Here is a 27,969-nt window from a genome sequence, read left to right on the forward strand (position 1 = left end):
CAGCATCTTATATCACTGCTGCCCAATGTAGATGTTTCCCGTAGTCTAGGAAACATACCAGTGGGGATTCGAACCGGCAACCTCTGGCTTGCTAGTCAAGTCATTTCCCCACTAAGCCACCATTAGGTGGCTTAGCTCCGTATGTACCTAAGTCTTTTCCCTCACCTCTCTGCTCAGTTACATGACTGTGAATCAGGTAAGGCGTAAGAACCAGATAGGAGATGAGCTTATTCGTAAAACAGATTCCCATTTTTGAAGAAGTGGATGGGAGCAAAGGAGCCACAGCTCTGTAGTCAAACACAAAGGGAAGCCATTTTTACTTTTATTCTATCTTATGCAGAAAATACCAGTATCTCCAACCAAGAGAAAATTTGGATGTGATGCTGTAGCTCAGTGGTGGGGCACCTGCTTTGCATGCTGAAGTCCCCAGTTCAGTCCCTGGCAGCATCTCCAGGTAGGGCTGGGAAACAATCTTGTCTGAAACTCTGGGAAACTGCAGCTACTCAGTGGATATAATACGAACCTAGATGGATCAGTGGTCTGATTCAGTATAAGGTAGCTTCATATAGTCTATCTCTGTAGCAGGGCTGCCTATGAATGCTGCCCTGAAACCGTAAAGAATTAATGCTGTTCAGAGGAGCTGCTGGACCAATGGTCAGGCTCAGTACATGGCAGCTCTTTACAAGGTATATGGTGTGTGAGCGTGAAGACCTGATGGCCCAAGTCACACTCTTTAGCCAGAAGAACACTATGCGAACTCTTGCACAAACATTGAGTGGGTGTTATTTCCCTCGCTGCAAACTGCAGTTCCCATCATGCTCATACAGTGACATCTCATAAGAGGGAAAGAGAGAAACAAGAGAGAGTTATAGATTGATTAGTACTCAATATAAAGCTAAATTTCCCAACACTCTCCTTTCATATCGATTTTCACTGTGATAACTGAGGGCTACATTTGACTTGCTGTGCATTTGAAAAATATCTTCTCCCAGAACTTTAAACTGCCTTTTAAAACAAGTTGTTCTGGTAAGAACTAATCTGCCTACTTTCCTTCCACTATAATCTTTATTGATAATTACCTTCTCCACAAGTTAGCCCACTTTAGCCTTAAACATTCAAACTTGAACCAAATTTAGTTCAAATCTGTTAGTCAGTTCACAAGTTAACCCACTTGTGCCTCAACTGTTTACACATCTGCCATCTTGAATTGGGGTGGATGACATCATCACAAACTTCACCATTGAGGTGTCCCTTTGTGTCACTCACTACAACTGCACCAAATTTGGTCCAAATTGGTTAGGCGGATCACTTGTGCCTCAACTGTTTACACATCTGCCATCTTGAATTGGGGTGGATGATATTATTACAAACTACCCCCTTGAGCCATCCCTATGTGCCCCTACAGCTGTAGCAAATTTGGTTCAGTTTGGTTAGGTGGTTCATAAGTTAGCCCAGTTACGCCTCAAATGTTCACGCATAACTTGAGGTGGATTACATCCTCACAAACTACACCGTTGGGTGTCCCTACAACTGTTCCAAATTTGGTTCAAATCAATCCACTTGTACCTCAAACATTCACACGTCCTCCATATTGAATCAGGTTGGATGACATCATCACAAACTATGCTGTTGATGTGTCCCTATGTGTCCCTACAACTGTACCCAATTTGGTTCATATTGGTCCAGGCACTGCAAAGTTGATAGGGACACACACACACAGTGCTGGGTGATCTCATAAGCCTACTTTCCTTAAGGAAAGTAGACAAAAGTGGTTTCAGAGAGCTAAATACAATCCCCAGAAATGTTAGCAAATAGAACAAAGAAAAAGTCTATGCTCATTTCAAAAGCAAAGATTTAAGAAGAGTAGTTCTGCCTAGTCATAATCATAAAGCAGTTTAGATTATCATCGGTTATCAGCTGTGGTGGCACAGTGGGGAAACAGCTTGCCTAGGAAGCAAGAGGCTGTTAGTTCAAATCCCGCTGGTGTGCTTCCCAAACTGTGCCTAGTAAATATATATTTGTAGCCACCTATATCGGGCAGCAGGGATATAAGAAGGTGCTGGAAGCGGATGCTCACTTCAGTGACAATGGCAAAGGCACCACCTTATATGCGCAGGAGCAAGGCAATGGTAAACCACTCCAGTATTCTACCAAGAAAACTAGATAGCTCTGTAGTTGTCAGAAGTCAACACTGACTTGATGGCACAATCTTTTCTTTCCTTTATCCAGGATACAAGTATATTTCACGCCTAGGCATGAAAGGCAACTCTATGGTAGCAGTGTATTCAATCAGATAACAAAAGCCTGTTATTTCTCTCCTTTTTACAAAAGGAACTATGGCTCTTCCATTTATGCCCAGCGTGAAGCAATGGAATTAGGGTGCCAGCAGGTTCTCTGGCTATATGGGGACGACCATCAAATCACAGAAGTTGGGACAATGAATCTCTTCCTGTATTGGCGAAATGAAGATGGAGGTACAATGGCATGCCATATTCAGTTGCAGTTGGGTGTTCGTCCTTAGCCTTGCATATGTAGTGAACAGTTGAACAGAATGATTGTTTGGCTCTTGGAACTTAAGGACCTGTCATCAGTCTGTTTCAGGAGCAAAATGTCACCCAACATGTTGGTGTAGTGTAGTGTAGTTTCTCCCACAACTAGATATCTGATCAATTTCCCAAATCTGGTATTTATTTTTGTCAGTGTAAGTAAGCTTTTTGTTGTAACCACAGGCCATAACACAAATATTAAAGCATAATAAAACAACATAAAACATAATAGCTAATACATCATGCTTAAGGAAGAGCCGGTGACATAATAAGACTGTAAGAGACACAAGAACTAGCTAAACAACATACATGAAAATAAAAAGAGATATAATCCTAAATACCTAACTGTGCCCTGGGGGAACAGGTTTTTTTTTTTGTTTTTTTTTTGGAGAACTTTCCCCCTCAGTTTTTGAGAAAAGCTGCTGGAGGGCTAGGTAGCCAATTGGTGGCAACAAGATCAATAAATTGAGGCCCACATCTTCAAGAGCTGACTCAAGTAATGATTTATTTTTCTGTGAGAGTGCCAACGATTTCTGTTAATATTATTCAGACAGACATTAAGCATAATCTGATTTAATTGCAATGTCCTCTTACAGTTTATAATGGCAGCTCTTCCAGATCCAGCTGCAGGCTGGCCAGAATCTAAGTTCACAGCTGGTTGTTTTCATTGCTTATCTGAGCCTGCTGCCTTGCTAAAACTAGGCACTGAAGACTTAGTTGCAGAGTCTGTCTTTGTCAAGTACTTCTGAGAGAGATTTCCAAAATATGTCATTAATAGATGCACTTTTTTTCTCATGGAAGTGATCACTCCAGAGATTGCTATCATGGTTTTTGCTGTCAACAAACAATGATTTGTTACAAAGTCTGTAGGAAAAGTGGACCATTGCCCTAATTTCTGAGCCTCTTCCAGTGCTGACAATCTATCCATTAAAGGCTTCTGGTCATCAGGCATTGATGTTACTCCTGGTGAAATTGGGCCATCGGCTGATAAAACTGGCCTACTCTGAGGAGAGGAGATAATCTATCTCAAGAGCAGCATATCTATTATATGTGGGAATGGTAATAAAGTCTCTTTCATCTTCCTTAAGAGGGTAAAATTAATCTATTTTAAGCTGCTTGGTGAATTTTATCATTTGTGGGGATCCTGGAGATCCAGAATTGGTCCAGTTGTATTTATTTCCCATAATAGGTGATCTAAAGGGATAAGATAGCTCTCACCCTCTTGGAAGTGTTGATCGTGCTGCTTTGCCAAGCCCTGAGGTCCTCCAAGGCACCGGTGTTTCTGGAGAATAACTGTCTTTTAGCTACTTTCTGCTCTTTTGAAAGCTGGATAATCACCGCAAAGGGGCTGCCACAAGTCTCCCACATTGGCAGTGAAGATTCTTTTTAAAGACTGAGCTTTTCAAGCATTAAAAAAATTGTTACAGGGGAACCTCATTCTTGGAATCACGGGGGAAAGTTCGGTCCGCCCCCCCCCCCCCCCCCCCCCCGCAGAAATGAGCCACAGTATGGCTGTTCCTGTCTCATCTTGACTTCCTTGAAACAAAATGGAGGCCAAAAGTGACCTCCCTGGTCACTTCCGGCCCTCTAGGAACTGCGGATACGTGGGTTTTAACCCATTATTATCCACAGATACTGGAAATAGGTGTCAATAAGACACTCTGTAGATACACAGAACTGCGAATAGCAGTTCCATAAATAACAAGGTTCTCCTGTATTTAAGACTGAGTTGCTCTTCCATCACCATCTTGGCTGTTCCCCCCATTTTTTGTCAATGTTTGAAATGTTGGTATGGCAGGGGGAACAGGCTAAAGTCTCTTTCCCCTTGACTGTGGTCCAGACCTAAATCCACCCCCCCCACCCCCGGTGCTATTTCTGTTTAAAAAACAGGACTCAAGTGACGTTCTCAATGCAGCATATAGTTTGACCTTCTTACATCTTCTGGAAAACCCCCGGGCTATTGTAGGCAGCAGTTTCCAAGACATAATTCCAGAAGTGGGTCTAGAACGTTGACATTCCAGAAAGGGGTCTAGAATGATCTGTCCTCTTCAGGGACCACTGATGAACCATTTTGGACTGACTCAGCCTTGCAGTTTCTTGTGTCCTTAAAGCCAGAAACGGACTCCAGAACCAAGAGCTTTTTAGCCACTCTTTGGAGTATTTTCAATTCTGACTATGGTGACGTAAAAGTAAAAATGGCTTCCCTATCCTGATGGTACCATAATTTGGCCTCTGCTCCAGCTTGATTATTTGTTTGTATTTGTAGGTCTTTAGCTTGTATTAGGAAATGGCATTTCCTGCCGGTCTGCTTCTGCTGGTCTGCTTCTTGTCTCTTGACATTGCTGGAATTCCAGGATAGCTTAGCCTCTTGGCAGTGATACTTTACTGTTTGCAAACTTGCTATCTGTCTTTTTCTAGCCATGATGTATACTGACTGTAGTAGCATAGTATTTCATGAATGCAATCTGAGGTTATTTCAGGAACCATGATCCCAATTTAGCCTTCCCCCATGCACATCCAGGGCAATGTGATCACCCAGTTCATCATCCAAGGTCATCCAGATGAACCCTCTACTACTTCTCTCAGTACCATTTGGCTGACCTACTCTGATGGACTTGCCAGGCAGCTGAGTGCTTAGGGAAGCATTTAGGGCTTAAGAATCTAAATCCCGAGGCCCATGAGTAAAATATGTTAAACTAAAATTCCTCTTCAAATCCAGTACACCTCTAAATGACAGACACTTGGGGGTTTAGCTTGTAGCCTTTCATCAGGTGAATTTTCTGCTTATGGATACAGTTTTCTCAGCCTTTTGTATGTTTCAGATGATAATGGAAACCTTAATTCTTTTTGGTGAAATATAATAATTAAAAAAAAAAAGACTGAATAAAGGCAGCTAGAAGATTCTATGCAGATTGGTTTTGATTGGCTAAAGCAGCATCAAGAACCCTTGGCTTATCAAACACAAGTGGGGTGTGTATGGTAGTTGTCTGCTTTTCAGCACTAGCGAGGAAATGAAACCACATGGAGCCAGCTTTGGCAGCAGTTTACCGGGAGAGCGAGCATTTTTGGCACCTCAGCTGCTGCACATGGTCATCTTCCCAAGCTGGTACCAAAGGAAGCAGATGCTGCTGCAGGCGATGCTGGGCAGTGGGCACAATTTGCAGATTTAGTAAAAACTGTATATCAAAGGGAGTTTGAAACGGTTCACAGGCTCCCTGCTCTCTGGCAGCTGGCCTGGCAAGCCATCAAAATAGCATAAACCCCTTGGAAGTGAGTTTATAGTGGTTGTGGGATTTGACAGAGGCAAGGTAAAGCCGGGGAGAGCTGTATAAGCATCAAGCAAAGGAGGCAAGATGATAAACCAGCTATGCATGGAAGTAGCCCCTATTCTCACGACATCCAGCATGACACTAATTGCTGAGGGACAACTGCATGGGAGGCCCAGCTTGTGGGCTTCCTGGAGGCATCTGGTTGTGAGAAACAATGCTAGATTAGATGGAACTTTGGTGTCATCCAACAGGACTCGTCTCATGTAATAGTCTCCCTTTTGGAGGAGATGGAAACCCACCACCCTTGTAATATGCACCGTATTGCACCATCATGGCAATATGCTTTCAGGGCGATCCCAAGCATCATTGCTCAGATGTAAGTTGCATTGACCTCAGTGGTGCTTACCTTACTCCCTAGTAAGCATGTAATGAATGCAGCCTTGGTGTTTGTTTTGCGCAGCCAAGAATTGGAGGCTTCTATCTCAGTATTATCTTGTTATTACAAGCCCTTCCTACAAGAGATGCTGGGGCATCTGTATCATAACATCCCTTTTGGATCATTCATGTTTCTTTGGATAAAGGGAACCCCACTCACTGTTTTATACAAGGAGTAGCCAGTTGTCATCCCATAGAACAAATCTGTCCCTCAGAGCAATTATATATGCCCCCTTGCAAATAATGAAAATATGATAAAGAGTGTTGGCCTAGGATTGGGGAGACCCAGGTTCAAATCCCCTTTCAGCCATGAAACTCACTGGGTAACTATGGGCCAGTCACTTATCTCTCAGCCTAACCTACCTCTCAGAGTTGTTGTGAAGATAAACATAACTATGTATACCACTCTGGGTGCCTTGGAAGAAGAATGGGATATAAATAAAAATTTAGCCCCAGTTTCACTCACAAGGAAAAAAGAAAATCGTTTTCCAGTTGTAAGAAATGAGATATTCCACTCTTAATGTTTCTTCTTCCTCTTCTTCTTCTTCTACTTATTATTATTATTTACATTTATATCCCGCTCTTCCTCCAAGGAGCCTAGAGCAGTGTACTACATACTTAAGTTTCTCCTCACAACAACCCTGTGAATTTGTTTAGGCTGAGAGAGAAGTGACCGGCCCAGAGTCACCCAGCAAGTCTCATGGCTGAATGGGGATTTGAACTCGGGTCTTCCCAGTCCTAGTCCAGCACTCTAACCACTACACCACGCTGGCAACTATGAAACCTATAATGGGTTTCACACACACATTTTGGCCATCATTGTAGGCAAGAGTGGTGGCATTGCGCTTATGGGTATCCTTCAACCACCATCCTCCCCCAAGGGGTATGTATGTATGTATGTATGTATGTATGTATGTATGTATGTATTTAACACATTTGTCTACTACCCAAAACACAAGTCTCTGGGTGGTTTACAACAAAAAAAATAAAAAGAACCGATAAAAAGATTACAACATTTCAACAATTAAAATTTAAAATGTCAAAACTATTAAAAACACAATTTTAAAAAAATCTAATCAAAAGCCTGAGTGAACAAATGAGTCTTGACTGCCTTTTAAAAAGTTATAAGAGATGGGAAGGCTCTTATTTCAGCAGGAAGTGTATTCCAAAGCCTCGGGGCAGCAATGGAGAAAGCCCGTCCTTGAGTAGCCACCAGACAAGCCGGTGGCAACTGCAGACAAACTTCTCCAGAATATCTCAATGGGCAGTATGGTTCATAGCAAAGAAGATGTTCTCTTATTTGGTGGTGGTGTGATGGCCACTGGAAGGAGTGGAGCCATTTGTTGAGAAGCAGGTGGCCGTGAAGGAAGGCAAGTTGGGGGCATCCCCCTCCCTCATTTTTCATCCCAACTCCCCAACTTTGAGCCAGAAGTCCCCATTTGGGAACGTCCAGTTTAGGCCTGGGCAAAATGGATTTTCAGTCCCCAGACTGCTGTCTGGAGAACAGAACAGCTCCCAAGAATAGAGAACTCTGCCATCTCCCTGACTTACATAATTGCCTCTCCTGTCATGAAAGGCCTGTGAAGCTGGAGCTTCTTATTTAACCAGGCTTGTTGATCTGCTGTCCAGTCACTTCAAATTCTGATTCACCCCTTAAGTGTCTAAACTCATTGCAGGCTTGGGAGTCCATAGGTTTTTATCTCAGGAAATTGATTGTGGAAACAGAACCTCTGCCTAACGAGCCGTTCTTGGCCAAGAAAAACGGCTGAACAAGCTGCATCAGATGTAACTAAAGACCTTTTTTCTCTTTCCTCTTGCTCCCCATCTAAGTAATTGTGAGTGTGGAAAAAGTTCCCATCCATTGGCTAGCCCAAAGGGCACTTACTTTTCTAAGCCAGTCATTTATGATGTCTTGCTAAGTGGTAAGGAATGAATGGTTTGTAAATAAAGGAATCTGCAGAACATCATGAAGGATGGTAGATAGGTTTTTTACAACCATAAACTGAGAACCTATTCCAAGAGTACCATGCCTTCTACACAGTACTGAATACAGCAGCAAGAGACATTCTGATTCTCAAACAGATCCACGGCTAGTTCAGCTGTCCAAATGCTCAACAAGAGATCTGTTTGTCAACTTATCTCTTGGGAGCGCCCCTTTTTCGCTCTTCCCTGCTAATAGTGTCCCCAGCGTTTGCATGAACACTATGCAACACTGTGTTTTGCATAGTGTTGCATACAGCCCAGATTGAATAGTAGCACACTATCACAAACAAGCAAAGTTGAGTTGTAGCATAGGAGTGACATATACACAACCACCTTACCATGGATTGACATGGTTGGAACTTGGCATCGGATGAGTATTTTCCCTGGAGACATCATGTGCGGTGAAAGCAGCGGGCCCCTTAGTAACATTTAATTTAGTAATTAATTTTTCCATTTAGTTCACTATATCATCTTGGTGCAAGTCAATTCCACAGCAACATAACATGCGAAATACTTTACAGGTCATGTTGTATGCAACTCTTCCCTTTGGAGGGAGGCATAACTCAGTGGTAGAGTTATGTGCTTTATATGCAGGTGTAATCCTTGGCATCTCCAGTTATGAAAAGATCAGGTAGCAGGTAATGGGAAGGACCTCATGCCTGATACCCTGGAGATCTGCCCATTAGAGCAGACAACACTGAACTAGACAGACCTAACTCAGTATGAGGAAGCTTTGTATGAATGTCTGGAGATGACCCAAGGCTGAGAGAAGAAGGCTTGGCTCTGGTCACCTTGCCTGAACTGAAGCCGTTATTTTCCATTTTTAAATCTTGCACCCTATGCCATGGGCCACAGTCTATCTCTGATCCATTGCGTTCTTACAGGAGCATCATTCATACACTTGTAGGTCTCTACAGAAGGTGTGCTGGACTGGTAGGGGACTCATGACCTGGTTGAAACTGTCTTGACAAGCTGGATGTATGAATCGACATTGGCACGTAGACAAGGGAAGAGGGTGGACATGCTGATGTTACAACTAGTGCAGTCATAACATCTGGGGAAAGAATTACAGGAGGGCCTTGATATCGGCGGATTGGTTATCTGCGGATTTGCGTATCTGCGGTCGGGTAAAAGACACCTGACTTCGGCATACATGGAAAAAGAAAAGTGGGGAAAACATACCGATCTAGTATATCCATGGATCAGGGGTGGCTGGAAATGACTGGAGGAGATCATTTCTGGCCTCCATTTTATATTTTGGATCCTCAAAATGGCTCCATTAAAAAAAAAAAGAATTAAAACCGAGCAATTTTTGGTTGATTTGGGGGCATTCCAGGGCACAGCACAATTCAGAGTGAGCAGCTAAATACGTTAGGCAGCTTACCCCTGCGTCTCCCCCCTGAAAACCAATGTTTTTCTGTTTCCTCCAACTGGGAACCTAACCCCCAATACTCCATTGCTGCAATGCCTCAATATTCGCAGTTTCCATATCCATGGTATGACCGTGGAACGGAACCCCCATGAATATCAAGGTCTGTGAAAATCTGTGTAATTCAGTCAGTTATGATGGCAATTATCATGACCATAAACTGGGTAGGACAAGTGCACTTCCCATTTTTGGGTCAACAAAAATCTATGTAGGTGTAAGGGGAAGTGATTGTGTGGGAGGCGGGCACAGGCTCCTAAGACACCATCCTACCCAGTGCAATCTACCCAGTATATCATCACTGTTGTAACCTGTGCCCGTCTCCCACATGATTCCCCCCACCAGATACCAGAAATTGGGAGCTTGCACTAATGTTCTGCTAAGGAAAACTTACATTGTACTGCAACAGAAATTTGGGGAGTTATAAAATACTCCTTGCTACTAGATAAGCTGATGCCAATCCTTTACTACCCATCTATGCTAGATTTTGAAATATTTCTTGAATTTAGTATCATTTTTTAACAATCAACTGCTGCATGATTCATTTTTATGCTGGGTTGTTGTGCTTTATATTGACAGAAGACGAACTGGCAACACCACCCCTAGATGGCATCATTCTTCCTGGTGTGACAAGGCAGAGCATTTTGGACCTGGCCCACAAGTGGGTAGGTGTTTGCTGTGTCTAAGTCTGTGATCTGCCAAATGTCAGAGAGCCCTTCAGGGATTCTGTTGGATAAATAAGCTGCAAGCCATTAGGTAGACAGAATGACAATAGCTCCCATTCTTCTGCATGGTCTTCTGTGCCTTACACCCTCGAGCTTTGCACGTATGCAGAAACCAATTCGGAACGTTCCAAGCTTCTTTGAGTTCAGGCGGGAGCCCCTCCCCTGTCCCTCTATGCAGCTGTGCAAGGCTCCTATCCCTCAGTCTTTCTTCATCCGTAGACAACAGCTCTTCGATCGCTCCAAGCTTCTGTAAAAGACAAACAATTGAGAGTTCAGTTAAGTCCTTCTTTCATTTAGTTATATCCCTGATCTCCCTCCACCCTTCTTACTGTCCTATCTAAATACTTCTCCTATCCATTTGCGTTTATATTTCCCCCCAGTTCTCCTCCCACCACCCCTCATTTCGGGGAATTATCCTGTGTATGGCTCCAAAAGTAACCTTTAAAAGGTGTACCCGCTGTGCCACCAAACTACCATCTACAGATGGCCACAGCCGCTGCATATTCTGCCTGGGAGAATAACATGTGGCAGAAACTTTGGCCCCTGCCCCAATTTTACCAAACAAGCCCGCAAAAACAGGGCTTCCACACTTCAGTCGTGGCTGTGGGAACAGGCCCTGATCTCTTTGAAAGCCATATCTTCCAAGACCATGCAATGCTCCATGGTCGAACACTCCACCCCCTCCACGCCAGCACCTTCAGTGCTGGCACTGGCTAATCAATTGGGACAGAACACGCTCCCGAGGTTGAACCCAGAACCCAGAACCTACGGCTCCTTTGGATACGATGACCAAACAGGCAACTCAAACTCTACTCGCTCAACCCAACTCTCTAAAAAAGAAAAAGCGGCCCCTGCAGCCTACAGTATCGGATTCTACCTCTACTCAGCCCTGAAACCAGAATAAACGACTGGCGTTGAACGACCCAGCTCCATGCCCAAAAAAGGAAAAAAAGCCCTAAAATCCCTTGGATTTGAAGGCTGTGTAACTACCTCTGGCCTCAGTTGCCACCACCGACCTGGGCAAGGAATCCCCAAACTCGATACTCTTGATACCAGAGGACGCTGATCCCGTCTTTGAACCTGATGAGTTTAAGGAAGACCTTGAATGCATAGCACAGGGAGACCATGACCAGGCTTCCTTTCAAGACGATGATGCCTCCGATCCGAACCACGAGCGCTCGATTGCCTCCGCCTTAAACACAGACTTTGATTGCCGCTACCCCCACCCACCCCAGTTCCTGACCTCTGAGACAGACAACCCTCCTATACCTGATACCAGGAACACCTCCAGTGGGATTACTATCGCTCTCCATCCCAAGCCGGATTCCAAAGCCATGATCCCTACTATCAGTCTTATGGCTCTGAAGCCGACTTCTCAACAGATCCTTACCGGTACTCCAACCACTACCGCTTAGCGCTTTATCCCAGGGAACTGTATCGCAGAGAGTATGATCGCCTTTACGATGATCACTTCTGGCCTGATTCCTGGAACTATCGCCTTTGATCCCGATCACACCCAGATCGCCCGAACCCGAGAGCTCGAACCCGTCCTACATCTACATACGAACCTTGGTCTCGAAAGTGCCTATCTCAGCCTTCTGCCACACAAATACGGCCTGCTGAACCAGAGGCACCCAAGTTACTTACAAATCAACCTACATCCCCACCTGAAACCCCTGAACCAGTGGATCAAGACTCGGGAGATGAAGAAGAAGTACCTTGGGAGGAAGTTGCCACAGGATCCCTCTCCCCTCAGTCTGAGGGTGCATCCCTGAGTTCTTCCCCCATTGACCAATTCATGGAACCAAACCGTCGTTCCCCTCAGAGGACTACAAGATTTATGCAGATTACTTATCCCGCATGGCCTCTTCTTTGAGCATCCAACTTAACCAGCAAAATAAATCTCACTTGGACCCTCTTTTTGGACTCATCGAAGCGGATACCCGCGCTCCAGTTTCTTTACCGCTAAACTCAGCCCTCTTGGACATTGCTAAGTCCTGCTGGGCCAAACTGTTGTCTCTTCCACAGCCTACTAAATGTCTAGAAATTTTTTATAGAGTCCATACACCGGATGAAAATTCCGGAGGCTTCCTGCAGAAACATCCCACTCCCAACTCAATCATAGTGGAGACATCCCAGGTACGAAACAGGTCACACACCACCTCCTCTCTGGCAGAGAAGGCAGAAAACCCGACTCATTTGGGTGTCGACCTTATTCTGTTTGAGCGTTGTATCTTAAAATCGCCAACCACCAAGCATACAACACATAATATAATCACTTTTTATGGGAAACCATCGGCCCATTCCTGGACTTTTTACTCCAAGACAAAAGGGATGCAGCCAAGGTGTTTTACAGGGAATCATTTCAGTTGGCCAAGCAGGAACTCTACTCAGCCCATCAGTCCGCATAATGTGCAGCCAAAGTTATGGCTACCTCGGTGGCACTCTGACACTATGCTTGGGCCGGCCTCACTCAGGAAGCCCACACTCGCATTGAAGATCTCTCCTTTGAGGGAGATGCCCTCTTTGGAGAGAAAACTGATGAAACACTACAGAAGGTCAGAAGTTGCACAGCATAGCACACTCAATGAGCTTCCAGCCTCAACTGCCTCGCACTCAAAGGCAATCTCGTTGGCCCAAGCCGCAATCCTGTCAAAACCCTTCCTACCCTGCCTCGGACCGCTCCTTTTGTTCCCCCAGGCCTCCCCAGTATGGTCGAAGACAACAATTACAGTACCCTAAGCCCATGCCTCAGAAACAGTGCACTCTGCCTTTCTATCCCAAGAAACAATGACTGCTCCTGGCCCACCCGAGTCGGTACTTGCCTATCCACCTATTTCCCGACCTAGGAAGTGATTACCACTGACGCATGGGTCCTCATCATCATCCGGATAGTTTACACACTAGTGTTCTCCTCAACCCCACCTTGCTCGCCTCTGCTCACCACCACCCCTACACCAGTTTTTGACCAACAAGGTTCTCTCTCTCTCCTGCAGAAGGATGCCATCGAAAACATGCCTCCAACGGCCAGTCCAGGGTTTTACTCCCCATATTTTGCAATTCCCAAACCAGACGTGGCATACGTACCATCCTCGACCTCAGAAGTCTAAACTCTTGCATCACATACAAACGCTACCATATGATAACCATCCTGCTCATACTCACCCTCTTATGCAAGGGAGTGGCTGGCCACCTTGGACCTCAAAGTTGCCTACTACCATATAACCATCAGGCCTCAACATCGCAAATTCCTCTGTTTCAAGATAGGCAACACCACTTACCAGTTCAAGTCTCTACCCTTCGGATTCGCTTCCGTGCCCTGGGTCTTTACAAAGTGTATGGCACCAGTTGTGGCCTACCTCCAGGAGTCCAGAGTCCAACTCTTCCCATTCTTGGACAACTGATTGATAGTGGCGGACTCCCCTGTGGAAGTCCATGTGTCCATTCGCCGCACAACCTCACTCCTCAGCGACCTGGGTCTTATCATCAACTACTCAAAATCACAACTATTTCTCACCACTGTGCAGGAGTTTCTGGGCTTGCGCTTCCATTCCCGCCAGGCAAAAATTTTCCTTTCTCACTACAGGATCCATGCCCTGTTGATCTTAGCTTCCAAAGTTGCCTCTACTGCATGCCACTCAACAAGGACCGTCCAGTGTCTCCTGGGACATATGGCATCTACCACACACATCCTCTCTCATGCACGGCTCTGCTCTCGCATTCTCCAAAGTTGGTTCCTTCACGCCTTCAATCACCAGTCCGATTCACCTTCCAAGACTGCGTGTACCCTCCCCCCTTGTCCGACATTCGCTCCAATGGTGGATGGACCATTGCAGTCTTTCAGTAGGTGCCCCATTCCACCCTCCAGAACCCACCCAGGTACTTACCACAGATGCTTCTGAAGCCGGTTGGAGAGCACATATGCAAGGTCTTCATCTCAGCGGGCTCTGGTCCCCATTTGAAGCACACCACCATATCAACTTCCTGGAACTCCTTGCCATCTACAAAGCCCTCAGGGGCTTTCTTCCCCTCCTACGCAATTCTGTCGTAACAATTCAGATGGACAATACCACTGCAAAGTCATGCGTAAACCGGCAAGGGGGCATGGGTTCCAAGACTCTGCTACACCTTGCTATGACCCTTTGGACATGGTGCATCATGTATAACATATTGCCCCACGCTATCCATATTCAAGGCGTAGCCAACTCCGAAGCAAATGCCTTCAGCAGACTACGCATGGATGCCCACGAATGGTGTTTACAGCGGTTGGTGGTGCTTTCTCTCTTCCGAATGTGGGGGAAGCTGACGTTCGACCTTTTTGCGTCAACACTCAATGCTAAATACCCCCCCCCTTTTTTTGCTCCAGAGGTGGGGAAGGACTGGGACCCATCAGGAGAAGCATTCGCTCTATCGTGGGAAGGTCTCTTTGCCTACCTCTTCCCTCCGATACCGCTTTTGCCTCATGTGTTGCTCAGAATCCAACACGGTTGCCTAGATTGCATCCTCATCTCCCCCTGGTGACCTCACCTCCTTTGGTTCCCTACCCTGTTGAAACTCTTAGGCGGCGTCCACGTACATCTCCCAATGCACCCGCGTCTGCTAACACAGGCAAACAACAGGATTCTACACCCCGATCTACACAGCCTCAGACTCACGGCGTGGTGGATCCAGCCATCTTTCCACCTGAACTCCAGCAGATCCTCATGGTGGCTCGGAAGCTGTCCACACGCATTTCTTACTCCTCAAAGTGGAAACGTTTCCAGTCATTCCTCACCGAGACAGCTCGAAACGCAGCACCATTGACAACCACCACCATCTGTGCATACCTCCTTCATCTCAAAGAGAAAGGCCTAAAGATTTCCTCTTTACTAGTCCACCTGGCAGCTATCATAGCACATATGCCATCCACAACTCCTTCATCATAACCCTAGGGTAAAACAATTTTTCAAAGGTCTCCAGCACGAATTTCCAGATGCCCCAGTTGTAGTGCTGACCTGGGACCTCTCATTAGTACTATGATGCCTGATGGGTCCCCCATTTGAACCCCTGGTGACCACAGCTCTCTGCCTCCTTTCATGGAAAGTAGTGTTCTTGGTTGCAATTGCATCTGCTCGCCGAGTGAGTGAACTCTCTCTGTGTGGACCTGCCCTATTTAGTCTTCCATAAGGACAAAGTTGTGTTGTGACCTGACATCGCCTTTTTGCCAAAAGTTGTATCCTCGTTTCACCATTCCCAACTGTTAGTTCTCTCGACATTTTCCCCTGCTCCGTCGGATCCTGCTCAGTGAAAACTACATGCACTCGATGTACGCAGAGCATTGGCTTTCTACATTCACCGAATGGCTCCATGGTGATCTTCTCCTGCCTTGTTTGTTTCCTTTGCCGACCCGCAGAAGTGTAGGCAGGTGTCTTCTCAGACGATTTCCAGGTAGATTGTGAACGTGATCCAGCTCACCTATCAAGTCGCCAAACTACCTCTCCCTTTGCCGCTAAAGGCTCATTCCACCAGAGCGGTATCCACTTCCACAGCCTTTGACAGTTCTGTGCCCCTAGAGGTCATCTGCCAAGCGGCTAACTGGTCAACTCCGCTGTCCTTTGTCTGGCACTACGTTCTGGATATCCAGTCCCGCCGACGATCTGCCTTTGGGAAAGCTGTCCTACAGTTGCTCTTTGCTTGATTCCCACCTCCAGGTAAGCCTTAGCTTGCGATGCACCCGAGGGTGTAAGGCACAAAAGACCATGCAGAAGAACAACAGGTTGCTTACCTGTAACTTTAGTACTTCCGGTGGTCCTCTGTGCTCTTACACACCCTCCCTCCTCCCTTCTCCTGGGTACTTACTAGTGGACTTAGGAACTGAGGGATAGGAGGCTTTCACAGGCGCATAGAGGGACAGGGGAGGGGCTCCCGCCTGAACTCAAAGAAGCTTGGAACGTTCTGAATTGGTCTCTGCGCATGCGCAAAGCCCGAGGGCGTAAGAGCACAGAGGACCTCTGGAAGAACTAAAGTTACAAGTAAGCAAGATGTTGTTGCCTTGTAGTTCCAAGTGTACCAATTGCAATTTCTTAGCCTTATCAATCCAGTCTCTCTTATAAGATCTCCTGGCAACTTTATGTTCCATTTCTGCATTGTTATTGAAAAGGCCATTGTTGGAGGGGGATCTGCTGAATTGCTAACAGGTCCACCTTGGAGCACCATGACTTTTGTTCAGAGAAGGCCTGTTCTCCTCCCCCGCCACCACCCCTGTTACCTGAGATCAGATGATTGAACCCAACACTGACATTCTGCCGTTGTGAGGAATGGCAGGTGTGGAAAGTGTTATATGCACTTATTAGCTATGGATGGTGAAGCTTTGCAGCGGAAGACACTAGTTCATTCAAATTTCTGCTTTACAGCCATTGATTAAGGGACAAGAACTACACATTATTCTACAGCTAAGCAGAACAAAATGATGGTTCCTTCTCATTTACAGTGTACCTGCAGAAGGGGGTGCTGTGAAGCAGAGTAGGGGTGTTTCTGGATGAAGAAATACTCATTTTAACATGGATGTTCTTTGTACTTCTCTACTCATCATTAAGAAGACATCCTTGGCTGTTGCACAGTAGTCTCAAAAAATGTTTTTCTCCATGGATTGGCAGCAAATGGCCACCAGATGGCACTGCAAAATTGTGCAGCAGCCAAGGACATCATTTGGACGATAAGTAGAGAAGTTGTAAGAATTTCCATTATAAAAGGAAATATTTCTCCATCTGGAAACACTAGGAGCAGCAGGGAAGGGAATACTTTCCAATGCATCTTGTGAGATTTTGTTTCTGCTTTCTGGTGCTGCTGTCTCCCCTCCCCCCTTTTAATTATAATCCAACTATTGTAGGTTATTTGCTTTTAAAACTAAGAATATGGATCTTGGTAATCTGAGAATATATTTGTCTCTGTACTTTCTGCAGGGAGAATTTAAAGTGTCAGAGCGATACGTTACCATGAGTGATCTCATAGCTGCCTTGAAGGAAAACAGAGTAAAGGAGATGTTTGGTGCTGGAACAGCTTGTGTTGTGTGCCCTGTTTCCACTATATTATACTTGGGCGAGGTGAGAGCAAGAGATCCATTCTTAAGCTTTGCAAAGGAGGAGTGTTACTATATAGCAGACACTTCTCAGTGAAGTCTACAAAGGAATGGCTTGTGGAATTTGAAAAAATCTCTACTGAGGACAGTAAAGGAAATAAACCTTGAACCATTCAGGACTAAGGCAGAGTATATTTGGTGGTGTAATCTAATATTAAAGATTTTTTTCAGGAACACCACCCAGTGTGTTTCATGGTTGAGCACTTTCTACTGTCCAGAAAGGTAACTTCTGCCCCATAGTTGAGCAATACTTTTCTTGACAGTAGCTAAAGAGCCTATTCCCACGATCACTGGAAAGCAGGCCAAGGGAGCTTAGCCCGCTTTCCAGGGATTGTAGGACTCACCGGTGCTCCCAAGGCAGCTAGCCCGCCTAATTCCCCCTCCCCTTCATCATGTGGGCAGCTGATCCAGCCACCCTGGGCTGCCTTTTGATAATTTGCGGGGCGAGCGGGCTAAGCCCGCTCGCCCCGCAGAACTGGAAGAAGCTCTTCTTACCGATCAAGAGAATTGCTTCAAAGAGTTGCTTTTTACTGTTTTTGGAACTCCTGGTAAACTGAGCAGGAGCAACTTTATCTGGTAGTCACCATACAGAATCTTGGATGATTCTGCAAGTTGGTTGACTGAAGTATGTATAGCAGAACTGTAAATATTGCTCACCTCCAGCAAGTTAAGATGGCCTCAAAGTGAGTAGGTTGGTAAGCTTTTTAATAGAATGGCAACAAGTTTATTATTGTTTTGTATTTGAGACTGTAAAGCAACTTACCCTGGTATATATTGGCAGGTGGTTTTATTTGCAAGGATTTATTTGTTACAGTCCATTCATGGTGAGCTGAAGGACATCAGGAAGTCAGACCCAATGCTTTTGAACAACTTTCTTACAAACTGATCATTTATCAGTTCCATTAGCAGATCCATATCTCCCACAAATTACTTGCTAATGGAAGCCATGAAGAAAGTCCATATGATTAAAAATGCAGTTGTCCCTTTAATTTTATGTCTGAGGATTGGTTTTACTCAGACTTGTTTGGTAATGTATATATACATGGTGACTACTTATTGGTTATGTCTTACACCTGGAACTTCTAACCATTGTAATAGGCCTCATGCTCTTTCTTCAGAGCAACAAATCAAATTAAAGTTGTAATTCCTAAAAAGGAGAGGTGAAAGAAATTAATTTCCTTTCTGCTGATTAACATGTTCCTCCTTGTTTTTCTCCTTTGGACCCCAAGAAGTCCATGGGAACCACAACCTAGGGCCATTTTTTGGCCAGTTGTATAAGATTAATGTGCAGAAATACAGCTCATTAAGATTTTCTCTGCACATGTATATAGTGGTTTCACTCTTTCTTTCCCTAGCATTTGCACATTCCAACCATAGAGAATGGACCTGAAATAGCTACCCGTTTCTTGAAGCAGCTGACCAATATCCAAGTAAGTCTTTTTTCTATAGTAACTGTGTCAGAGAAAAGATAAGGTGGTTAAGTAGCTCCTTTTATTTCCAGCATCCCAATCAGTGTTCCCTGTAATAGAGATTCCCAGATATTGTGGACTACCGCTCTCATAATCCCCAGCCAAAGACCATTGCAGCTGAGGATGCTGAGAGTTGTAGTCAACAACATCTGGGAATCCCTGTTACAGGGAACACTGATCCCAGTCTAAATATGTTATGTGGAAGTGCAAGTTCAACTGACCGGTACAGCATGGAACTGATTTGGATGTGATCTTTGCATGGTGGTGCACTCCTCTGATGGGCCCATCCATTCTCAGAATGTACATATTTAGAGATCACTTGTTTGAAAGCTCCCTATGCCAACTGTACATGGGAAATTCAGGCGTGACTAGAGACTTTCCCCCTGACATATTAGCTTTTCATGTGTAGTGAAATGTTCAGGTAGAGGTGCTTTCAAGCAAGGGTTGAACTTACCTTCCCCCAGATGATCTTTTGAAGTGTATTGGGCATGCAACACGCATGCCCACACGAACTGCACTGCTCTGGGCAGCGCAGATCTCCAAAGACTCAGAAAAATGAGTCCCAGCCTCCAGGAATCCCAAGTCTTGATTGAAGCTGAGATGAGTTACCTGATCAGGAGCCAGCAAGTTGGGGAAGGGGGAGTGAAGAGCAAGGTGTTGCCCAGCTGGCAGGCCCCAGCCACCCTCAGAGGCCCAGGGACATTTGTCCCACCCACCCTGTTCAATTATAGCTATGCCCCTGAACTGGTATTTTGTCCCCTTTCTTCCTTGACTAATGCTCTTTGCTTTTCATTTCAGTATGGAAGAGAAGACAGCGAGTGGGCAGTCATGGTGGCGTGATCGTGAAAGGGCAGGGCAGGATCAGACCTCTTGGCAACACAAGGCAGGCCAACATACCACCTGACCAGTTTTACCATAGCTCTGCGTAGCGTAGTCTGTGTGTTATCACTTTGTTCCTGGGCTGGGGGAGTGATTTGTTTCCATGTGCCAGGGAGTGTGAACACAATCGTTTTGATTTCATACTGTGATTTTTGCTCTAGAGTAGAAACCTGTCTTCTGGTAGAGGTGCTAGATGTAAGCAATAGACACTTTCCTAACCGTTTCCTTGGTGCCCCCCTTGTGTCGTTGGTACACTCAACAGGTGTGTTTCAAACGTTCTTCAGCTGCTCTTTAGTGTAAGCCTAGTCTTTCTTGTACTTCACCTTTTTTTGGCCACAGATCAGGTGGGCTACATGCAACACACAATTGCTACATGCCTCAGAGAAACCTTTTGATAGTTCTACAAATCTTCTCTTCTTTTTAGCCTAGGGAAAGAATAGTTTTTTAATTTCCCACCCACCCCGGCCCCTCCTCCTGTTATTTCTGATTTATTTATTTATTATTTGGTGGGATATTATTCCCCCTAGATTCTCACAACTCTGGGGAATCTCTGTTTCATGCTTCGCATTGGTCATGGGGGCCATATTCTAAATGAGAAGGCCTGGATTGGATTCCCCTGTGATGATTCCCCTGGTCACACCATGCCTTGAGTGGATTCAGATTACCAGTTTTTCTTGCAAATTGACTTTCTCAATCACTCGATTGTGGAGTATGCATGGAACTACATTGCCTAAATAGAGTGCTCCAGTAGCTGATGGGCTCCTTAGCCACCAGTTTTGAGCAAGGAAGATTTTGAGGAGTTGTCTATTGCACCCTAAATCCTTTTAGATAATCCAGTTCTTTATAGCTTCTGTGATGCAGTGATTGCACAGATGTTCCTGTAAGCATTGTCCATGGAGTCCCATCATCCATTTAGCCTCCTTCACACAATCCAGTTCCACTTGACTCCCATAACAGTGCAAAGGTCAAGCAAGTGGGCAGGTAAAACTGGCCATCTGAATACATCCTTAATTTGCTGGAAGAACCAATAAGGTGCTATCTCAAGCATTCCGAGATGTCAGAGAGCATCTAAAACGTGTTGTCTACATCTTATTTTTATTCCCGGACAATCTGAGTTTGGGCCACATTCTTGGCTCTGAAATGAATTACTGGCCGCTTTTGTCTTTCACCCCACATGAACTTTACTCTTCACTAATTGAGATTTTTTTACCTCTTGGCTCATCCCTTTCTGAGCTAGCTTTAAGACACCCCTTGCCAAAGAGGCTACTTACTGCAGTGTTTGATGCTCTCAGACTCCACGGACCAGATATTTATTGAGTTAACATTTCTGTAGCTTCATGAGGCAGCAATTTAATCATGCTAGTAAGATAGCCAATAAAATTGTATGGAGAGGCAGTTTTCTATTTTGCTGTTGCGCTAATGCAGTACTTGGGGGACTTTCCCCCCCGTCTTCTATGAAGGGGGAGGGTGAAATTTTGAGAAACCTTTAACTCTGCCACTTTTTTAACAGAGCCTACCTCTAACTGGTGAGATGCTAACTTCTAGAAATATGCTCAACATCTCCATATCTCTCCCTTTTCCTGCTGGTCTCATAGCCTACTAAAACATTCAGAGAAAACAAATGGTACGGTGCTCCCCAAACTGTACTACTTCAGAATGCAGGTAGGGGGAGACCACATTCATCGGGCAGCATTCAGACATGCAGTTTTCTAAACATAAAAAGCTACCACCTTACGGGGAGGTGTTGTCATGACACCTTCATTCTGACATAGTAGTTTTAGATGGGCAACAGTTCTTTGATGTAGGGGAGCATTTAGACACAGTCCTCCGTGTGCATTCTGAAATGGTGTGTACCCAAGAGGACTCTACCAACTGCTTTTTTAGAATGTTTTAATAGGTTCATCAAACAAATCCCTTCAATACATCCCTGACATTAGTCTGTACAATTGTTTGTTACCGTTCATTACCATGATCCTGCAAATCCTAGATACAACTGGCAGCTATCTCTGTGATTGCAGGGGAACCTTTTCCAGACATCTCAATAGCAGAAAATGTTGTCAACTGTATCTGGGGTAGATTGGTTCACACACTAATGTGAATTCAAGTTGCCCTGCACTGTTCACATCGAGAGAAAACCTTCTCTGGGTTGGTGAGCAGTGGACCTTTAGACAGATTTCAGTTTCTTATGCTTCTGTCGCTTTATTGAAGACCAGTTGAAGTTCATTGTGCCAGGCAGTGTTCTATTTAGAATGCAGATGTTAAGCACAAGCCGCTGTGCCACCTATGGTAGAAGTAGTACTGTGCATTTCTTCTTCTCCTTCTTCTTCTCCTTCTTCTTCCTCTTGCCACTTGAGTGTGTATCGTGCTCCAGTTACTGTTCTGTTTTATTCTGAGTATTGTGGGGCTCTCAGCTCCCCGCTCATTAGACTGGTGGCCCCAGTATTAAAGAGGATGCACCGCAGTTGTAATGGTGGGCTGAGGAGTGACTTGCACAAGGCCACTATCATACCTGAAGAGTGCCTTTTGACTAGGGAGAGTGTGTCCACATTAAAAGTTCGGTCGGACTCATCACGACCAAAATTATACCTTGACAAAGATGGGATCTCAGACCTCAAGGTGCCACGTCTCCGCTACAGATTGGCAGGAGGAGAGGCAGAGTGCAGTGGAGAAGCAAAGAGGGGAAGGGTGTGCTTTAGTCTTTCCCTGCACATTGCTCTCCCCCCACCCCCAGTAACTTCCCTTCTCCAGCCACTTTTCACCCAGTCCAGGTTGCCAGGAGTGTGTCCCTCAAGCAAGGAAAAGCAGCTAATGGAGAGGAACTGCAAGCAGAAGTGGCAGGCAGGAGAGTAATTAAGCACTTTCCGCTGCCTCTTGTTCTCCACTGCAAGTCCTCCTTCCTGCCACCGTGCAGGGGAGAAGTCATGGCTGGTGTTTGGGGACCCATGTGCCCCTGGACATGTCCTGCCAGCCGACAATGTGTTCTATTGCACAGACCCTTGATGCTTATAGAGTGCTCTCCTTGCGACAGAATTGGAAATAAATGCTTTAATCTGAGGGTTGTGGTGGTGTACTGAATGTGAAAACCTCTGATTTACGGGTACCAGGAACGCATCCACAAAGGTTCTTGGAACAACTTGCACCAAGCGAGCGCCTGCTCACTAGTTCGAAAGTATTTTAATTACTTGGGCTTTCCCACACCCCCAGAAGATACTGTATTTACCTGGATCCAAGACTAGGTTTTCCCCAAGTTCTTTGATGTTAGAAATTGGGGGGTTATCTTAAATTTAGGGTCCTCTTCCTTTGGGGTAAATTTTATTTTATATATATATATATATATATATATATATATATATATATATATATATATATATATATATAATAATTTATATTTAACCCATATTTTTTAAGGGAGTCATCTTAAATTCAGGGTTATCGTTTATCCGGGTAAATACAGTATTAAGCCTGGGGAATACATAAATGAGGTTGAAAGTACCCAGATTTCTGGGGACAACTTCCTTTCCCCCCTTGAAGGATTTATCATTGTCGATGCTTCTGCTGAGGCTTTCCTTGTCGGCTAGAGGTTCTCAACCTTGGGTCCCCAGATGTTGCTGGTCTACAACTCCCATCATCCCCATCAGCAGTAGCATTTGGCCATTATGGTCAGGGATGATGCAAACTGTAGTTCAACAACAACTGGGGACCTAAGGCTGAGAATCCATGTTCTAAGCCTAGTTTCCTAGCCGGTATAGGGAAGAAGGATTTGGGGAGTACTTAGGAAAGATTTGCAATGCAAAGTATGCTAGATGAGATGTACTGTTTGTCAGCTCAAGGGTGGGGAGAATAAGGCATGCTCTTACCTTGAGAAGTTAGTCTTGCCAAAAGGGTATTAAATTTTGACCAGAAGAGATCAAACCCGGGTTCACAGGAGACAAAACCAAAGGCTTTGCCACTGTCTCTGTGGAACTTTGTGGTATCCCTGGAGCTGATAAAATGTTCAGTAGGTGTAATTTGTTTTGTATTCTGCTCTCCACTGAGATTAACTGAAGGATGGCTGTAAGGGTTTTTTTTTTTTTTTATTCATTTGTAATATAAAGAAATAAAGGGTCAAACGGTCCTTACATGGAGATAGCTGATATCAAGAGTTTCAGTCGTTCAAAGTGGATCCTTGAGTTACTCCAGGCTGTGTTTTGCTTATGTATGTTTGAAAAGTTTGTTGTAGATCCACTGAAGTTAAAGGAGTTCAAAACTGGGAAGCTTTACCAAGATGATGAATTGTTTCTTAGTAGTAAGTCAAAGCCACATCCAGTGCACTCCTGTGATACCAAATAGCTTGCTGAAATTTCATGATGTACGAATTGGAGCATGAGGCAGGTTCCATAGAAGTGGCAGAAGTGGGAGTGCCTTCCACAGCCTTTCCAATGCTGCCTGACCTCGTGAAGGGGGAAGTTAAATGTCTCCTGCTGGGATTTGTACAGAATCTGGAAGCATGGGGAGAGGAAGCATAAATCACTCAGTTTCTCCCCCGTCATGTCTTCAGAACATGCAAAGTGACCATGATGCTTAGGTAGCTTCAGATTTTGCCCTTGGCATCTCCTCTTATAATGGACGTGTTGCAATGAACTAGTTTAGGTCTAAGAGATTGTATCATTGGCCTTCCAAGGCACTACCATGCAGGCTCTTTTTGCTGGACTGGGTCTGCATTGTAGATGACTTGGTTCCAACTTAGTGACGCATCATACCAATTTATTTATTTTATTTATTTATTACCTTTTTAAACCGCTCCATCCAAAGGCTCTTGGTGGTGACACAATTGACACAAACACAAGGAGAAAGCACTGTGGACTAATCTCATCTGCTTTGGTTTCTCAGTGCTGGCCCTCCTCATATGCACCTTATGTGGTGTGCTTTGAACAGTCATCCTACTACTCTGTTATCTTGTGAGGGAGGAGAGCTGGTCTTGTGGAAGCAAGCATGTATTGCCCCATTTGCTAAGCCGAGTCCATCCTGGTTTGCATTTGAATGGGAGACTATATGCATGAGCACTGTAAGAATTTCCCTTAGGGCATGGGGCCACTGGAAAGAGCATCTGCATGCTTGCATGCAGGAAGTTCCAAGTAGGGTTGTGCATGAATCTAATTTGAGATGCCAAAATGATTTGCATTTCGGCTGGGGGCAAGCAGGTGCTTTAAATGGGCACTTCCTATGCAGGAAGCTCCCGGTGCAGCATGGCTTATCTGCAGAGACCGCACAGCTGTTTGGAAGCGACAGCCCCATGGTGGAGTGGCAGAGGAGCGCCGGAGAAGCAGATAAGACCTGCTTCCCTCCATTTAAAGCACCCACTCGCCGCCCCCATGGATGTGCACAAAATGCTTCGTGCACTGCTCTTGTTCCAAATTCCCTCCCTGGCATCTCCAGATAGGGCTGCGAGAGACTCCTGCCTGCAACCTTGGAGAAGCCACTGCCAGTCTGTGTAGACAATACTGAGCTGGATGGACCAGTGGTCTGAGTCGGTAGAAGGCAGCTTCCGATGTTCCTATCGCAATTTCGTTGAATGGGGTTATACAAACACACAAAGAGACAGGAAAGCATGCATGGGAAGAATGCAAATCATGGATCCTTCCAGTAAACACTGCAGCTAAGTTTGGTTAAAATATGTCAGTTCTGTCCCCCCTCATGGAGGTGAGACATAGCTCACAGTTATACTAGATTGACTCTTCACTCGTCATGCTGGCTCAGAAGCTCTAGAATCCTCCATGAGGAGGATCCTTTTGGCTACAGCCATATGGGGGAATAACTGACTCGCCACAGCCATACTGACAAGCTACTCCTTACTTAAGACCATCGTTTACATGAGCACTACAGGTTAAAAATGAGCCTTTTTGCATAGATTCGTCTACTGGGAAATGGTGCCAGTCAGCATAGTTATACCATAGTACATCCATTATTGCTTCCACCAGACCACATTTACTCCCCGCTTCTCCATTGGAGATAACAGCAGGAGGTGCAGTGCAGATGTCCATTGCCATATGGGGCCCATTGGGTTTGAGACGCACTGAACAGCAGGCGCACTGTGCAGATGTGAGAACCAGATCTAAATCTAACGATCCATGATAAAGTAACATTGTAACTATAACGCACATGCTCATCGAGGGGAGACCTCATGTGACCAAATCAACCTGTGGGGAAGCTCTACAGGTTGCACATAATCTCGTCAAGTGTAGCTTTTGAGAGCAACCATTGTTTGTCATGAGAAGAGGTCCTTACATACGCCAAGAACTGACTTCATACAGTATACGCAGTTGTGCTAGGTTTACCATCCAAAAGATGCAATGATTATAAACAGCTGCATGCCTATTATGAACAGCTGTTCATTGAATATTGTCAGCATATTGGCAATGATGCTTAGGCATGCACACGCCAGATGTGTGGATGCACCCAAGATTTCTCATCTGTTTCCTCTTCAGTTTTTCCACTGAACTTCCAAACTGCATTTGAGCTTAAGTAGTTTCCAGGTCTATGCAGGAAGCAGCTGGACAAGGTGCAGAAATGTTGTGTGCATGCATATGTTACTTACCTCTCTGCCTTATGGCCCTAGAGTTTCACCGGAGTGCACTGTTTTTGTCTTTGGAATGTTCTACATGAGTCTTCTCTTTTTTATACCCTGGAATCATCTATGTACATTGATGCAACCTGTATGAGATTTTGTTTCAGACTGTGATTGCTGAAGGTCTAGGTTTTTAAATGTCTTTTCTTAAATGTAAAGAGGTTTTCAGATCACACTCAAACCAGCAGAGTATTTTGATATTGCGTGACAATCCTATAAAAAAAATAAAAATTATACCTTCCATTGTCTGCTTGTTTGTTTTTTGTGTAACACCAAAAATGCCTTCACAAGAAGAGAAACATTCATAAATAGCACTTACATTTATATACCGCTCTATAGCTGGAAGCTCTCTAAGTGGTTTACAATGATTTAGCATATTGCCCCCAACATTTCTGGGTACTCATTTTACCGACCTCGGAAGGATGGAAGGCTGAGTCAACCTTGAGCCCCTTGGTCAGGATCGATCTTGCAACTTTCTGGTTACAGGGCGGCAGTTTTACCACTGCGCCACCAGGGGCTCCCACTGCGCCACCAGGGGCTCAGTATGTTTAATAAGTATGTTTAATAAGAATGGTTCCGTCCATTGTCTGCTTGTTTGTTTTTGTAGTGTATAACATCGAAAACACCTTCACAAGAAAAGAAACATTCATAAATAACAGCAAATCTCCCATGAAGCACACAGTAAATCAAAGTGGAGCACAAGCAGTACTCTATAATCGAGTGCAGAAGCAGATCTATGACAAGAATATCAGGAAGCCATGTCTTGCATAAGAGGTTATAATAGAAATGTATGATGTTGACACAAGAACCTCAACCCCAACCGTAGACCAACGTCAAGGACTCTTATTTTGAGTAGTGGAATATACACTGGTCCACTTAACTCAAGCCCCAAACAGACAGATTGTTTCAAGTTGCTCTCTGTTCCCTTACCCTTGGTTTCCTTTCTGTGGCTTATTTATTGTAAGTATCTTGCTTTTCTTCCTCCCCCCCCCTTTCAAAATTTTAAAGTGGCTAACAAGGTAATCAGACATGACTGAAAACAATCAAAGCATTAAAAATCAAATTAGACAAACTAAATGGCAGCAAGAAAAATACAAAAACAGCAGGGGGGGTGAAGATAGTCAGCAAACACCATAGGAAAAGTGCAGACAACGAGAGTTATCCCCCAGCAGCAACAGTAGAACTGATGGCTAATTGATCTCCCCCGAAAGCTGCCCTGAAATGCCAAGTCTTGAGACAATGAAATGAATCCCAAGACAGGACCAAGCAGACTTCTCTTGGGAGGTTATTCCACACAGTGCCGGTGCCACAGGTGAAAATGCCCTGTTGTTTCTACTCAGCTGCCAGACCTGTTGATGAAGAGACTGCACAAGAGGGAACATACAGCAGGAGAAGGCAATCCTTAAGGTACCCAAGTCCCAAACCATTTAGGGCTTTAAAAGGTCACAACCAGTAAGTAGGATTGAGCCCAGAAATGAATAGGCAGCCAGCAAAGGATGAATAGGACCCGAGTAAC

The 27,969-nt window shown here is 44.8% G+C and overlaps 1 protein-coding gene across 7 annotated transcripts in view; it reads left to right on the top strand.

Annotated features, from left to right (window-relative positions):
- BCAT1 (branched chain amino acid transaminase 1) overlaps positions 1–26,694 on the top strand; it is a 109,856-nt gene extending 83,162 nt beyond the window's left edge. For all 7 annotated transcript variants that reach the window (XM_053256393.1, XM_053256398.1, XM_053256396.1 and 4 more), the window contains 5 exons: positions 2,332–2,474; positions 10,239–10,324; positions 17,326–17,466; positions 18,857–18,931; positions 19,769–26,694. In XM_053256393.1, coding sequence (XP_053112368.1) covers positions 2,332–2,474; positions 10,239–10,324; positions 17,326–17,466; positions 18,857–18,931; positions 19,769–19,810 — 487 coding nt within the window. In that variant the 3' untranslated portion in view covers positions 19,811–26,694. The remainder of the gene's footprint in view (positions 1–2,331; positions 2,475–10,238; positions 10,325–17,325; positions 17,467–18,856; positions 18,932–19,768) is intronic.
- Positions 26,695–27,969: the final 1,275 nt, after the last annotated feature.

Source organism: Hemicordylus capensis, chromosome 5 (genome assembly GCF_027244095.1).
Source record: "Hemicordylus capensis ecotype Gifberg chromosome 5, rHemCap1.1.pri, whole genome shotgun sequence".
Lineage (NCBI taxonomy): Eukaryota > Metazoa > Chordata > Lepidosauria > Squamata > Cordylidae > Hemicordylus > Hemicordylus capensis.